Consider the following 15,774-nt stretch of genomic DNA (forward strand, 5'->3'; position numbering starts at 1 on the left):
CTGATTTAAAGAAAAAGCTTTATTAAAAATAATCCATATGGAGCTGCTGACAGACTGCAATCAGAGCAATCAGCTAGTTAAAATACACCAGAAACACCATAGTCCAGTTACAGTCTAGTTCTGACCCACTGGGTTCCATAACGGTGTGAGCAGTTCAGCTTGAGGTCGTATTGCAGATCATTTGACCAGTGTGAGGCAAGACGCAGTATCAGTGTTCACACTGTCTGGTAAAGACAGTTTAAACTCCTCCAGGATTTAGTTAAAAACAATTCTGCACCATCATCTCCGCCTCTAATTGCCGCTGCCATCCCTGTGGCGCTCTGCTCTCTGAACGTCACCATAGTTGAGGATGCGCCTGCCGGCATGCATGATGAACAGCTGCTTTGTGAAGTACACCTTCAGCACACCTTTGAGCAGCACGTAAGCACTGCCACCCTGTGGAGCAGACACCAGTAAACCAGTTAGTACCACCGGCTTCTTAGCCAACCAATAATCTCAAAGCGTGTTACAGAGCACATCATTCTCCAATCAGAGGTCAGAGTACATTCACCAGCAAAGCGCGCTGCAGGTGAGAGGTCACAGACGGGAACAGTAGCTGCCCAGTTAGAACAGCAATGGAGGGAAACATGAGTGCGCCACAAAGCATCCTGGAGGTCAGGAACTGACGCTTCCCTCTGGGCTCATCCACGGGAATGGGGGGCAGGTACTGCTGATTATCTGTGGGGAGGGGCAGACTCACCTTTAAACAACAAGCTCTGACAGAGCAATTCCTCATGATAGCGAGCAGAGTCAAACAGTAACACTGACGTTGCAGCGACAGATGTCTAAACTAGGACAAGAACATCAGCACAGCACTCCCCTCTGACTGCCTGCAGTACTGCACATGCCATTTACAGCAAACCTTGACGGACTTTACAAGGTCATTTGTCCCGTGGCAGCAAATATGGCACAACTTAGAATTCAGTTTTATTTATAACCAGTGAATAACAAGGAAATTTTATACCATAAAGAATATAAATTCATGAGTTAATCAGCACACCTGAAAGAATATAAAAGGTCTTAAAACATTTAACTTTAAGTGAAACTGCTCATGCATCTGCACTGCGACATATTCCGGGTGTGCATGTACCTGACGGCAGCTTTGGTTCGTAGCAGCATTTCTGCCACAGCTTCAAGACGCAGTCATTCCAGCGGACGGTCTTCCCAAGAATGAGCAGTACAGGGATGGCGGGCAGGCCGGAGAGCAGGAGCACAGGCCTTGCTCCCCGTATAGCCATCATACCATTTGCCCGTCCCATAACCTGTAGAACACGAGGTGTTGAGGACTCTGCCAATGTGATGCCCTTACAAGACGTTCCCTCTGTGTACCTGCACGACAGTCACAGCGCCGTAGCTCAGAGCTGTCCAGTACGCCGTCCCAACCAGCAACCCAAGGGTCCCATATGGACCGATGGCTGTCAACGTTCTGTCCACCACTCGCAGAAAGTCCACCAGTGGGCCTGAGGAGACACAACCCAGGATCAACGTTAACCCACTACGCATTCTCCACTGACAGGACACACCACCCTTCCTACACCTGTTAAACACCATGTGTTCAGTTTCTCCCTTTGCCTGAAGGGGTAGTAGAGAGCTCCACCACACCTCTGAGGACCTATGATATGACCCTGAATAAGTTGACACTCACCCATCTGTGGGAAGATGACAGAGTACGCCACCTCACACAGCTGACATCTGATTGGCTGCTGGCTCACTCTCAGTCTAGTGTCCAGCCAGTACTGCAAGCAGGTCAGGTGCACCCACTTAGTGCTTCCTCTGCACCTGCAGGGACTCAGCCACTCAGCACCGGGGTCATCCTGCTCTGTGGCAAAACACACCCAGCAGTGCCTGAAATGAGACATGAATGAACCTCAGCTTCAAGTTCGCTCATGAAACAGTTAAAAGGTGTTAAAACACACAAGGCCTCACTGCAGCTGCACGACTTGTACACAAGACGGCAGTATAGCCCCTAAATTACCCAGAGTCACCACACATGAAAGAGTTCAGCCTGAAAATGAGCCGAGCAGCAGAACAAAAATAAAATTAGAAAAAGTTAAAATTTTACAAAAATGTCTTCATAACAATTCTCAAGGAAAACAAAATGTATTAAAATTTAGAATTACAATCAGCATCTTAATTGCAACAACTGAAAGAAAGTTACTGGAACATCTGCATACACAAAAAAGTGAAAGAGTTATTTTAACTTCTTTCAGCTTTGTGGAATTAAAGTTCATTCTGAGGATAAATCTTACTTCTCAGATGGCTGCAGAGCCATGATGTTACCAGGCATAGTCTGAACCACAGCAGGCTGCTCCACTCAGTCTGGAGTTAAAGGTGACATCGTTAAACAGATAAGGGAAATTAAAAAAAAAAAAGTTTAAAGAAAAAGCTGCGACTGTCAAAAGATTTAAACTTAGGCATCATTTTAATGACGCAGGAGAGAAACAGACAATGCTACAGAAATACTCAAGAAAACTGCTAACATGCATTTAACCTACATCTTAATTGTAATCGGTTGGAGTAAACTTCTTTAAACTGCAAGGGGGGAGGCAATAACACAAACCTTTAACACTTCCAAAGAAACCATCAGAGAAGCAGCACAGAGTGAAAACACGCTCTAATCAAAAACTGATGATCAGGCAAACTCCAAAAACACGGCAGTGTCAGGGCGTGACACGTTTGCAAATAATCAGAGTTCAAAACCCACACCTGCGTCTAAAAACAGACCACCATGTCCATCCATCTATATTAAACGTGCCAGCGTGAGGTGGTAGCGAGTACATTAGAAAATGAAATACAATGAAACTTAAAAAAAAAAAAAAAAAAAGTACCGACACGGAGAATGCGTTTTGTTTATTTGGACACGGAGAAAGTACGTTCAAATTAAATGTCTGATGTTTAAAAAAGTGACAGCGGGTGAGATAAAAGCGCAAAGCCCCTTAGCCTCGGACTGCGGCTAAGCTAATGGCAGGATGTGGGTCAACGAGTGCCCAGATTTCTGACAGGGATCCGAACCACCAACCCCGAGGTCCGTCAGAACCTCACACCTATGCTCAATCACATCTCCGCTGTCTGTGAGCACTCAACCAGCCAGCAGCTACCTTACATAGATCATGTTTTTACTTTGCAAGTTCTTGATTAGGGGTGGGTTTTGATTATCGCTTTTCTGATTACAATCCATGCTAAATTGAATAAAGTGATATTGATTCATTAAAATCCCGTGTCGATTTGTAAATTAACGTTATTATGCCTGAAACGCCAGCATCTCAGGTTAAACCTCACAACATGTCGTCAAACACCATACAGCTAAAACAGTAACTGGGAGCAGGTTTACGGATTCTGCATACAAACGTAAACACAGAGCGCGGACCCGACGCGTCAGAATCAGATTTTGGTGTGTCGTTGGGTCCGCGCTGTTTGCCTCTTTTTTTTTCGCTGGCTTCTGCAGCTGCAGGTTTCATAACTCTCTGTTTACATCTCTAATTAAGTCTCACATGTGTCAGCTTTCTTTTAATAGATACGAAATTATGGATATATACTGTTAAATGATCAGAATTGTAATATTTCTGACTGAGGCAAAACTTTCCAGATTCCAATCAAATTGAATCGGATCCTGTATCGAATCAAAATGATTCTACAAATCAGTGACGATGCAGCCGTACTCAGCTCCCTAAGCATTTTCCCTTTCCAGTTCACAATCAATCCCACCCCTAGGTCAAAAATATGTATAGGAATTGGCCTAATCTAATATTTTGTATGAACCTGTCCAGCTGTCCAGTGATTAAACGACAAGTAGATGGAGGCAGGACTTCACAGCAGGGGCATACTCCATAATGTGCTGTGCATTCTCATATGTATATTATATATATTGCTCACTTATTGTATTTAACAACATCAAGGAGTTATGAGCAAAGAAAGGCCACCATAGTGCATGTTTAAATAGGGAAAGTTTATTGATCAAAATGTATTACGCAGATACGCATTACATTTTTTTCAGCCCCCAATCGAGAAAACAAAACCAATTACATGTTCAAAGCAACGGAACGGTGGCCCAATATCAGAGAGAACTCCACTCTTGAGTGAGCAGTGATAATTGAGCAGTCCGTTTTATTTTGCAGATTCAAGCTGCTCTTCAAAATTTTCACCACCAGATGTCACCGGAGAGGACTGTGTTGAAAAGCTTCGAGTAATGAACCGTTTTTCAATACAAGCTTCAGTGCTTCGGAAAGCTTCATTTGGCCATCACTAGTTTTTATAATTTAGCTAACAGCACATTAGCTACTAACCTACATATCGCGCTGGCACAATACAGCACTTCTACAAAGCTTACCTGTTAAAACAGCGCGTGCCACTGCCGTAAACCCTCCACTCACCTGAGAAATGCATACCGCTCGAGCCCAGTGTCAGCTGTGTTTTTATCATTCCCCAGGCCCCGTGGACCCGCCCACTTTGGCTTTTTTCTAGCTTTCTGATTGGCTGGATCCCGTGACACTGGTAATGCCTTGAGGGTACCCGGAAAACGTATTTAAAGCTGCATTTGTCGACTTTTAGTGCAACTACTGGACTTTTTTTTTTTTATTACGAGCAACATGAAGTGTTTATCTTTTATGTTGTCACTTTCGGTGAATATATTGTCATCCTTTTTACCGACTAATAAAATGTAAATGTAGATTAAATAAAATAATTTTTAGCTGATATTATCGTTAGAAAACACTGCTAAAAACCTCTGTGTAGTAAAGCGCTTTAATTGCATTATTTGTTAAATGTGATCTGCCAGCAGACCAGCAGAAACGCTGCCACTCGTTGACAGCGTATAGACATGCTGATTGGCTCTCCGTGATGCCAGTCAGGATCTCTGGAGCTTGATTGGCTGTCTGCACCGTGAGCCCGCCTCGGTGCTGTGGTTGTTGTGGACGGGGCGGCAGCAGCGGCAGAGGAGCGTCGACAGGCGTAGAGCGGAGCTGCTAACCGGCGCTGATTTTTACATGATTAAAACACTAAACGGGCACGAAGACTCACGCGGATCGATAGAAACACACCTGAAGCGCACGTGCGGTCATGGAGTCCTATGACATTTTAGCTAACCAACCGGTGGTGATTGATAATGTAAGTATGATGATGTCATTCATCCACACCCAGCCCGAGGCCGCGGGCTAACCGTTAGCCTGCCGCTATTGTGTCGGAGCTAATAGGTCGGTGCTCACCTTTCCTGGAGGTGCAGCGGGGTTCCTCTTTCCTCTATGTTCCCTCTATGACGCTGCCAGCTCGCCTCCTCTGGCCGGCTCACTTCTGCAGCTGTTAGCCGCTAGCCGGATCCGCTGCTAGCTCCGGGCAGCAGCAGGTTAGTGGAGCCGGATCCGGGGCGTGTTAGCTGTCCGTAGTGCTGTAGCGGCATCAGCTCACTCCTCCACCCGGCTCTGCTGCTAAATAACCAGCAGACAGGTTGCGGGAGTCACCCCGAAGCCCCACATGTAGTACAGCAGACGGCTGCTAGCATGTTAGCATGGCCGTGACACTGTCAATAACCGAGAGGAGCTTCATCATCACATAGAGCTAACCTTAATTCCGTCAATGAAAGTTAAAACCTGACTATATTTTTTTTATTTCTCAGTGACGTGCCCTGTGACGTGCAGCTCTCAGCTGGAGCTGTGTCTGATTTAAACATAATGAATCCAGTGTATGTTCCACTCATGCCTCTTCACCCGCTCAGGCCATCAGTCTGAGCAAAGATGTTTCAGCTCCTGTCTCTTTAAGCCTATTGTTTTCTCATTGGATGATCTCAAGAAGCCAGCTGAGGCGCTCTGAGCGTTGTCTACAAAGACTGCCTGACCTGTGAGCAGGAGTCTCAGTTTAGTGTGTTTCAGGTTCAGAGACTGAAGGTTTCTCATCTTGGGCTGATTCTGTGAATTTAGGGAGGACCCCCTCCTGGGGTCATGAAAGGAGGAGCCTCACAGACCTGCAGGTTGTACAAAGAGAGCAAGTTTACAGTCACTTACTCAGACTCACTCGAAATTGGCATATTTTGTCTACAAGAAGCGGAAAGGTGGCAACCAGGAAGGCAATGCTTTGGCAGCTGTTGTATTTCAAACCAAAACCAAAGGTGGGGTGCCTAAACTCCACCGGGTGTGAGATTAATGGTGGGACGAGCTCCACCCCAAGGCTTCCACCTGCAGGGATTATTTGCGATCTAAAAGTTAAAATAAGGTTTCATGTGCATGTGTGGCTGTGAGAGTGCGCTGATGAAGAGTTCAGAAACACAAATCAATAGGTCAAAGATCAAGCCTCAAACAGTAATCACAGTGAAGCTGATAGTTGGTGCGTCTAATGAACAGTTTTCAGTTCAGTTTATTTCAGCGTTGGTACGTTTCACAGATTTTACTTGGTTGTCTTTACTCAGGTTTTACTTCACTGAGAAGGTTTTGGTATCGAGCTTTAGACCGCTGAGCTTCTCTGAGTTCTTTGTGAGACATGGTTTCAGATCTTTGGGATAATTAAGCTGCCGTTGTCGGGGTTTGGCGTCTGGCACTCCTTCCTGTTCGCTCACTCACAGCAGGAACTGAAGCTTTGTGCAGCAGAAACAACTTTTTTTTACTCGGAGGACAAAGTGTCTGTTGAAGCAGAGGAGCTGGGACTGCTTCCAGCCTCGGGCGGCATCTCATGACCTCTCAGCTTCTTTAACCCTGTGATGCTCAAACGTCATCTTTCTTTTCCTTGCAGGGGTCGGGGGTCATCAAGGCCGGCTTTGCGGGAGACCAGATCCCCAAGTACTGCTTCCCCAACTAGTAAGTTAACGGAGACTCCATGATCTCTGTTGCTGTTTAACCAAGCCTGCAGCTCACTCTCTCAGTGCTCTGTGTGTTTCATGTGCAGCGTCGGGCGTCCGAAGCATGTGCGCGTGATGGCGGGAGCCCTGGAGGGAGACCTCTTCATCGGGCCCAAGGCCGAGGTACCGCTGCTCCTCCTCACTGCCGATTAAACTACATCCCTGCTGACACTCACTGCCCTCTTATGATGCTGTTATTATTATTATTATCATTATCATCATCATCATCATTGTAATTATTATTATCATAATTATCATTTTTATTATCATTATTGTTGATGTTGTTGTTATTGTGTGGAGCTTCGATGGGCCACACCTTCATCACAAACGCTCCTTTAAAGTCGACTCTTTATTGTTCCTGCTGAGGTCGGTGCAGAGGCAATCAAACCTGAGCTTGCAGACCTTGGTGAGGCAGTGTCATCTTTACCGAAAGGCGTTTAATGTGTGAGAGCACGTAAATGTCATGTATTTAGTAACCTTATGATGGCGATTGAAGGTGATGAAGGATGTGATGCTTGAGCTGCTCATCTCTAGCAGCTTCAGGAGGTCCAGCAGCTCTGCTCTCACTGGAGGAGGAACAGGAAGTTATTGCCCTGCAGGATCAATAAAGTTTCTTGTTTTGAATACAGGGTTTGTTTGTTTTTTTTGGTTGTGTGTTTATTTTTTGTTTGTTTTTTTTGTTTTGTTTTTTCCAGATAATTGTCACATGACCTTCTCACAGCATCTGCAGCTCTCTTTTTTCCATCAGATCAAAGCATGTGACTGTATCACATTTTCAGGGAATAATAAACTCTCCCCCTCCTCCTCCCGTCAGGAGCACAGGGGCCTGCTGTCGGTGCGGTACCCGATGGAGCATGGCATCGTGACCGACTGGAATGACATGGAGCGGATCTGGCAGTACGTTTACTCCAAGGAGCAGCTGCAGACATTCTCCGAGGAGGTGAGCTCCTCTCCGGCTCTCTCACTTCCACACACGAGCTTGTCGCGACACCGCTAACCCTGTGTTTTTTTTTTTGGTTTTTTTTTAACCTTTCTCAGCATCCTGTGCTGCTCACAGAGGCTCCTCTGAACCCGAGCAAGAACAGGGAGAAGGCGGCTGAAGTGTTCTTCGAGACTTTCAACGTGCCGGCACTCTTCATCTCCATGCAGGCCGTGCTCAGTCTGTAAGAACTCACTTCCTGTTTGTGTCCTCCTGTTGCTGACTCAGCATTGAGCTGAGGGCTGCGTGAACCTCAGCCTCATGTTTGCTCAAGAAACAGTTAAAGGTGTTAAACACACATGAGGGCTCACTGAAGACTCTCTGCAGTTGCATGGCTCCCACACAAGGTGGCAGTATAGGCCCTAAATTACCCTGAGTCACTGCAAGCTCTCTCTCACTCAAACACACACACACACACACACACACACACACACACACACACAGGGTTCTGTTCTGATTGTAGGTGTGTGTTCCTCATTTAAGGGGAGGACCCTGACCGCCATCTGTGACGGCTCACTGAGTCTTTGTGTGCTTTGAACCAATCAGATGTGACTTTGGGTCACATTATGATCTGAGCCCCTCTGTGATGGAAGGCCTTCACACACTGGGCAAGTAAAATCAGCATGAGTGTTTCTGTTCTTAAAGCAGCTGTCGAACTTCACAGAATGAATGTGTGACACTCAGAAGCTTGGAACATGCTCGATGTTTCAGAGTTTTGACCAAACGGATCGCTGCATTTGGCAACAAGTACGCTTGTAGCTCAAAGTGTACACTGGTACTGAATCTATGCTACATCAAAACCGTAAATAATCCATTTTGACGTTACAACTAGCTGCTGCTGCCTCCTCAGGTGTTGTCTCAACTCTGCCAAGGAGCTCAAACTGCCCACTGTCATGAAACATGGCCAAAGCTTCGACCCTGGATCACAACAGGAAATCCTCCTGCTGCTGCCTGCATATAAACCAGAATCTGGTTCTTCCCTTTCTTGTTCAGAAATGCCAGTACCAGCTCATCATTGCTTCATGTCCACTCCGTTTTTTTTTTGTTTGTTTGTTTGATTTTTTTCACGGTGCGCATTGTGAGATCAAATTTTCATCAAATTTTCGTCAAAAATGTTCAGATCTGAAAAACGTGCCAACCCCGGAACAGAGTCTGTGCAGGATGCAGACGGTCGATTATTAAACACGTGAAGCCTGAATTTAACATGTTGCTGGGCTGAGAAACGTCCTGATGTTAACATGACTGGATCTGATGGGGTTTTGATGGTTATCCTGTTGTGTCTGTGTGTTGATGACATTTTAATTGTCTCTCTAAGTTAGAGAAAAGTGCGTGTGATGCATGTTGCGTCGTCTGCGCGTCTGTTCACCAGACAGAATCAGAGCAGGCTAGAAGGCGTTTGCTGAGTCTCTATCATAACCGTGATGGCCTCTGTTTTCCTACAGGTACGCCACAGGCCGCACCACCGGCGTAGTGCTGGACTCGGGCGACGGCGTGACCCACGTGGTGCCCATATACGAAGGCTTCGCCATCCCACACTCTATCATGCGTGTGGACATCGCTGGGAGAGATGTGTCGCGGTACCTGCGACTGCTGCTGCGTAAGGAAGGATACAACTTCAACACGTCGGCCGAGTTTGAGGTCGTTCGCACCATTAAAGAGGTGAGGCGGTGCTGAAATGTGAGTCAGGTGTTATGAGCGTTTCTAATATTCTCATGTCCCTGCAGAGAGCCTGCTACCTCTCCCTGAACCCTCAGAAGGACGAGACCTTAGAGACCGAGAAGGCTCAGTACGTCCTCCCTGACGGAAGCACTTTAAATGTAAGTCCTGTTCCTACTGATTGGTCGTTCCTGTGTAGCGTTCCTCCCCATTCCCCTGACATGTGATCTCGCCGTTTTCAGATCGGCCCCGCCAGGTTCCGCGCCCCGGAGCTGCTGTTCAGACCCGACCTGATCGGAGACGAGAGCTCAGGCATCCACGAAGTCCTGGCCTACGCCATCCAGAAGTCCGACATGGACCTGCGGCGCACGCTCTTCTCCACCATCGTACTGTGTGGCGGCTCCACGCTCATCAAAGGTCAGTGCATGCACTGCAGTCCGTAAAACTTCCTGTTCGCAGCGGCGAGTAACACGGTACTGTCCTCACTCAGGCTTCGGCGAACGGTTACTGACTGAAGTGAAGAAGCTCGCACCCAAAGACGTAAAGATCAAGGTAAGCTCTGACTGGGACACACCCACAGTAACCTCTGACCTCCTTCTCCTGCTCACTGAAGTACTCGCAGCACAGGGGCATCCCGAGCCTGTTTCTCATGAAAATGCTCGGGAGGAGGAGGAGAGCAGAGATGAATACATTTAAAAGAAATATATTTATGTATTCACAAAGAAAATAAAATGCTTTGTAAACCGTGAAGAAGTCTTGGAGAGGAGCACTTGGTGAGGAGATGTCATTTAGGAGGTGTGAGTGAGGAGGTCTCAGCAGGAGGTGTCAGTGACCTCTGGTTTCTCTTTGGCAGATCTCGGCCCCCCAGGAGAGGCTGTACTCCACGTGGATTGGGTAAGTCTTTGATTCACTCGTGTGTCACTGTGTGTCTTTGTGGCTATCCCCTCTGATTGGTCCTTCCTCTGACCTCACTTCTTGATGCAGTGGCTCCATCTTAGCGTCGTTGGACACCTTTAAGAAGATGTGGGTGTCGAAGCGGGAATATGAAGAAGACAGAGCACGTGCCATCCACAGGAAGACCTTCTAGGCCAATAGCCCCTCAGAACTGTCCTCATTGCTCCCCCCCCACCATCAAATGCTAGAGGCTCCCTGACATCAGTGGGTCCCTCCTCCCCCTCCTCCTACCTACATCCACCTGCTTCTAACCCACCGTTGACCTCCTGCTCCTCAACCTGCACACACACACCTTTATGTGTGCTCGTCTCCATATTTACCTCCTCTGACCCCCTCCCCTCCATGTTCTTCCTGCTGTCAGGTGGTGGTGACAGCACGCTCTGAACGTGACACGCACACCCACACACGCACCCACACACACATGCACACACACTCGCACACAAACACACACTTGCATGTGCACACACAGACGTGTGCGCACACACACACACACAGGGCTGTGGGGCGTGCTGGAGGTTGCGGGTGGAGCTGTGGATGCTCTGAGCTCCACACTGAAGCCTGTGAGGCATGATGACATCATAAACCTGAATGTTTTGTTTGCTGATGTTCAGATTTGATTTCATGTCTGTTTGTAGCTTCTCTGACATGAAGCTCTGTGCTATTAAACTGTATTATAGATCTGATCTGCACATGTATTCTGTCAGCACGGTTCATTTATCGTCGCCGCTCATGATCTTCTTTACCAATGAAATGTTTTTTAGGTGAACATGGCATCACGAGTTTGTGTGGAGGAAAATGTTCAGCAATGTCTTTATGTCGGCTTTTTGTCCGAGCTGACAGATTAAAACAAAATTTGGGAAAAGCTTCACTCAGTTTTCTTTTTCTTTGCTTTAGAATTTATTTTATCATGAAATATTTAATTACAAAGTCGTCATCATGGTAATTTATTATAAATTAATTTTTCATGAAATATTTCATCATAAAATTATCGTAAATTAATTTACCTCCAAGTAATCTATTAATTCATCAAATTCATTATCATAGTCATTTGTCTATGTGTAATCTATGATAACACAATCACAAAGGGTTTAATCATAAATTAAATCAAAAAATAAAGTCATTATAGTAATTAAAGTAAATTAAAGTAAGCCACGATCAGGTCTTCATTAAGTGATTTATTACAAAGTAATTCATCATGAATAATTATTAATAATAATAAATAAATGTAAAAGATTTTAAATCAAAGTAGTTCATCATAAAGTATGTTGATCGGTTTTTATTACCGCTAATCATTTTAAAGCTCAGTTTTTAAAACCTTACGATGTAACTACAGCTCAGTCCATGCAGCAGTATATTAACCCTTTAAGACCTACCATAGAACCAAGTCCGCCAGAGCTTATATTATATTTTTACATGCTGTAGTGCAATTTTGGGAGTATTTCAAGTTGCTATATATCAATACAACCATTATAGCCCAATTTTTAATAATATGTATGCATTAAGTGCATAGTAATTAAATAAATTGCAACAAAGTGCAATAAACTACAAAAAGTTTGAAAACCATTTTTGTTTTTTTAACATATATTTCTAGTTGAAGGAATTTAAGAGGCTTATCCCGCAAAACTGTAAATACAAAAAAGTTGCATAAAATAGTTTCCCACCACAGGAAATTTATTTTGAATGTCTTCATAGTTTCATAGTTTCATTTTTGAAATACACCAATTTTTATATACTGCAGGAAAAACGAAAATAAATATTATAATGCAGATTTGCAAAAAAACAGCATATGCATCAAATAAACAATTTCCAACAGTGCAATTTGAGTTCTAAGTATCCCAGAAACTATTCAGAAAAGCATAAAGTCAAACATAACTTTTAAAAATACCAGTATAGGCTCATAAGGTAAAAAACTACATTTCCGCGAAAATGACGTCACTTCCGGTTTCATATGCAAAAAAAATTATTGCGCTAGCTTACATGGTTCCGGTTCTACAGGGATTTAAAAATAGTTATGCAAAACGGAGCGTCCCCGCTTCGACCGGTTTTAAAGGGTTAATGACTAACCTCGTATTGTGGATGGATTATCTCAGTTGTTCTCCTGACTGAAGTTTAGTCCGTTTACAGCATCCTGCCATGCTATTGCATTTGTCCCTAACCATCGTGAATCCTCTTGTTAACTTTTATCAAGTGGAAAAAAGCTAGCGTTCATCCTCCGACTTCACTGTGTTTATGTTATGCTAACATAGGTGTGTCGCTAGCGATCATGTAGCACATCATTATATACCAGCTAGCCCAACTTCAGTAACCCTAAGAACGTCACTGCTGTTTAGTTTCCTGTCTTCATTTATGTTGGAAGTGATAGCAGAGCTGTACGTTTTAATTTTTTTGAAATCCCTCAGCCAGAACATGCTATATTATTTAATCTGGAGACTTCCCACGTACCACTAGAGGGAGCCCAAGTACCACCAGTGGTACACGTACCCCAGTTTGCGAACCACTGCTTTTCAGAAAGCTAATTTCCGGTGCTTGTATCTGCAATCTTGTTCTTTCTGTCACTACCCAAAGCTTGTGACTATAGATGAGGGTAGTGACGTAGGCCAATCGGTAAATTAAGAATTTCGCTTTCACGCATGGCTCTCTTCACCACAACGGACCGGTACAACATCCGCAATACTGCAGCCGGAGCACCAATGCATCAATCCCGCCCCCTTCTCCACTTACTCGTGCACAAGACCCCCGAGATACTCCTCTATTTGGGGCAGAACTCGTCCCTGACCCAGAGAGGGCACCTCAACGCACGCCTTGGGTGCGTTGAGGTGAGCCAGACTATGTCTATCCTGTATCTCTCAACTTCAAACACTAACTCAGGCTACCGGAGAGGTGACATTCCATTGGTTGTCTCGGTAACTGGGGATTGGTCCGCAGGGTCTCCACCCATGGCTGCTGCCCAGCCCACGTTGCACCCAACTCCTACGACGCCTCCTTCAGGTGATGGGCCTACAGGAAGGTGGACCCATGTCCCTTTTTTGAGCTGTGCCCAGCTAGGCTCAATGGATTAAGGCCCAGCCACCAGACTATCGTCCTCGGGCACCTTCCCTGGCCCTGGCTTCAGGGCGGGGTGAATGGTTCCCTTGGTCTTCTGTTCATGGGGTTTTTTGAATTGCTCTTTGTCTGGTCCCTCTCCCAGGACCAATTTGCAATGGGAGACCTTACCAGGGCACAAAAAGCCCCTGACAACATAGCCCCTGGGACTCCAGGGACACACAAACCCATTCACCATGATAAGGTACCGATTGATAATCCATCATAAAGTCTTAATTCTTTTTTCATAAAGTATTTCATCTTAAAGTAACTTTGACTGTACCCATGCACAGCCAGCTGGTCATGTCATGTTATACAGTGATACAGTCAGTGTTGGGAAGGTTACTTTTAAAATGTATTCCATTACAGATTACAGAATACATCAGAGGTGGGACCAAGTCATTGTTTTGCAAGTCTCAAGTAAGTCTCAAGTCTTTATCCTCAAGTCAAGTCTCAAGTAATGTCAGGCAAGTCAGAGTCGAGTCTCAAGTCACTGGTGTAAAAGTCCGAGTAAAGTCACAAGTCTGAAATTTTGAATTTCAAGTCCTTTCGAGTCTTTAAAAAAAACAAAACGAAAAAAGCATGTTGCAGTTATGCTAAATGTAAATATTAGACTGTGGTGGACCACTAGAGGGCTCCACTCACACCCAGTGTAGAGGAAGTGTGTTCCTGTGTTTTGTGGCGCGATATGCGCAGTTGATGTTGGAGACGAATAAAGAAGGAGTGAGAACTGAGAGCTGTGTCGTTGATGCTTATCTCCACATTGGTGACCCCTGACTCGAGCATGCAACGGGCCGTAGATAACGCACACTCCGCTATGGATGCATCAGCGGCCGCCGGACCTCCGCCTCCTGTTGCAGCTACGTTCGCTGTGGCGCTGAAACTGCCGGACTTTTGGCTCCATGACCCCCCGTCATGGTTCGTACACGTGGAGGCACAGTTCGCCCTTCGCGGCATCTCGGCTGACGACACGAAGTATCACCATGTGGTGGCCTCGCTCGACCCGCTGGCCACCCGTCGCGCGATGGCGCTCCTCCGGGACCCACCCGCCCAAGGGAAATACGCCGCCCTCAAAGAGCTGCTTCTTCGGCGCTATGCCCTCTCCGACGCCGAACGAGCCGAAAAGCTCCTCAACCTGTCAGGCTTGGGTGGCGGTACCGCGCTTGAGCTCATGGAGAACATGCTATCGTTGCTCGGGCCAGATGACGGTGGTTTCCTCTTCGTGCACCTCTTCCTTCGCCAACTACCGGCCGCCGTGAGAGCTGTCCTCGCGAACTCTCCGCTTCTGCCTGCGAAGGATTATCGCTCCCTGGCTGAAGAAGCGGATCGCATTCTCCTGGCTAGCCGCACTTTCGACGTTCACGCCCTGGCTACGGACACGCCGGCGGCACCTTCCACGCCTCCACCTGCCTCCCCCGGAGCATCCGCCCCCTTGCTGACGGCAGGGATTGCTACACGCCGGCACCGCGGAAAGAGCATCTGTTTCTACCATCAGCGTTTTGGCGACAGAGCGCGTCGCTGCCTGCCGCCTTGCGCTTTCACGGCCCAGGGAAACGGACCCGCCAGCGCGCCGTAGCAGCCGCGACCGCTGGCAATACAGAAAGGCTGCTCTTCATAGAGGACTCGCGCTCCGGGAGACGTTTTCTCCCAGAAGAGCCTCCTTCCCCCTACCGCTGCCGACGGACTAGCAGCGAACTGTGGGCCGCAGCTCATTGCAGCTAACGGCTCTCCCATCAAAACGTTTGGGGAAAGGTTGGTGACTGTTTGTTTTCATGGCCGGGATTTCCAGTGGAACTTTGTTGTTGCTGCTAGCTCTGTACCTATTTTGGGTGCTGATTTCCTGTGTGCTCATGGACTACTTGTCGATGTCGCTAACAGACGTTTAATTGATGCTCTCTCGTTTTCTTCGCTACCCTGTTTTACTCGGGCCGCCGAGCCCCTGATTCGGGCTAATGTAGTGACCTCCGGGGATGCTTTTCAGCGTTTGCTTTTAGAGTTTCCATCGCTGTCTGTCCCTAATTTCTCTAGCACGGTAACGAAGCATGGGGTTGAGCATTATATTCCCACGGTCGGGCCCCCGGTGTTCGCGCGCGCGCGCGCCGCCTCGACCCCGCGAAATTGTCCGTCGCTCGGGAAGAGTTTGCAGCCATGGAGCGCCTTGGCATTGTACAGCGTTCGAACAGTGCATGGGCCTCTCCGCTTCACATGGTGCCCAAATCGGACGGTCGGTGGCGGCCATGCGGAG

The 15,774-nt window shown here is 46.7% G+C and overlaps 3 protein-coding genes across 6 annotated transcripts; 2 read left to right on the forward strand and 1 right to left on the reverse strand.

Annotated features, from left to right (window-relative positions):
* LOC147325356 (E3 ubiquitin-protein ligase MARCHF5-like) lies at positions 1–4,439 on the reverse strand. 4 transcript variants are annotated; one of them, XM_086299872.1, is made up of 7 exons: positions 4,367–4,439; positions 2,289–2,358; positions 1,685–1,884; positions 1,369–1,499; positions 1,130–1,301; positions 551–717; positions 1–435 (listed from the first exon to the last, which is right to left on the reverse strand). In XM_086299872.1, the coding sequence occupies exons 2-7, from the start codon at positions 2,324–2,326 to the stop codon at positions 292–294; spliced, it is 852 nt and encodes a 283-aa protein (XP_086155998.1). In that variant the 5' UTR covers positions 2,327–2,358; positions 4,367–4,439; the 3' UTR covers positions 1–291. The 4 variants fall into 4 exon arrangements, with proteins under 4 accessions (XP_086155998.1, XP_086156000.1, XP_086155999.1 ...); XM_086299874.1 differs by having other exon boundaries at positions 4,410–4,428; XM_086299873.1 differs by lacking the exon at positions 4,367–4,439 and adding an exon at positions 2,600–3,144.
* Positions 4,440–4,935: 496 nt separating this feature from the next.
* On the forward strand, positions 4,936–11,137 carry actr1b (actin related protein 1B). Its single transcript, XM_086299871.1, has 11 exons — positions 4,936–5,142; positions 6,754–6,818; positions 6,907–6,982; positions 7,674–7,799; positions 7,898–8,022; positions 9,281–9,497; positions 9,563–9,655; positions 9,737–9,911; positions 9,985–10,046; positions 10,348–10,388; positions 10,479–11,137. The coding sequence occupies exons 1-11, from the start codon at positions 5,095–5,097 to the stop codon at positions 10,579–10,581; spliced, it is 1,131 nt and encodes a 376-aa protein (XP_086155997.1). The 5' UTR covers positions 4,936–5,094; the 3' UTR covers positions 10,582–11,137.
* Positions 11,138–11,449: 312 nt separating this feature from the next.
* On the forward strand, positions 11,450–15,158 carry LOC147325358 (uncharacterized). Its single transcript, XM_086299876.1, has one exon. The coding sequence runs from the start codon at positions 14,278–14,280 to the stop codon at positions 15,103–15,105; it is 828 nt and encodes a 275-aa protein (XP_086156002.1). The 5' UTR covers positions 11,450–14,277; the 3' UTR covers positions 15,106–15,158.
* Positions 15,159–15,774: the final 616 nt, after the last annotated feature.

The sequence above is a fragment of the Aulonocara sp. 'chitande type north' Nkhata Bay genome, linkage group LG7 (genome assembly GCF_057382095.1).
Source record: "Aulonocara sp. 'chitande type north' Nkhata Bay isolate Kocher_YH1m ecotype deep benthic linkage group LG7, A_spYH_male_GT1.1, whole genome shotgun sequence".
NCBI classification, from domain to species: Eukaryota; Metazoa; Chordata; class Actinopteri; order Cichliformes; family Cichlidae; genus Aulonocara; species Aulonocara sp. 'chitande type north' Nkhata Bay.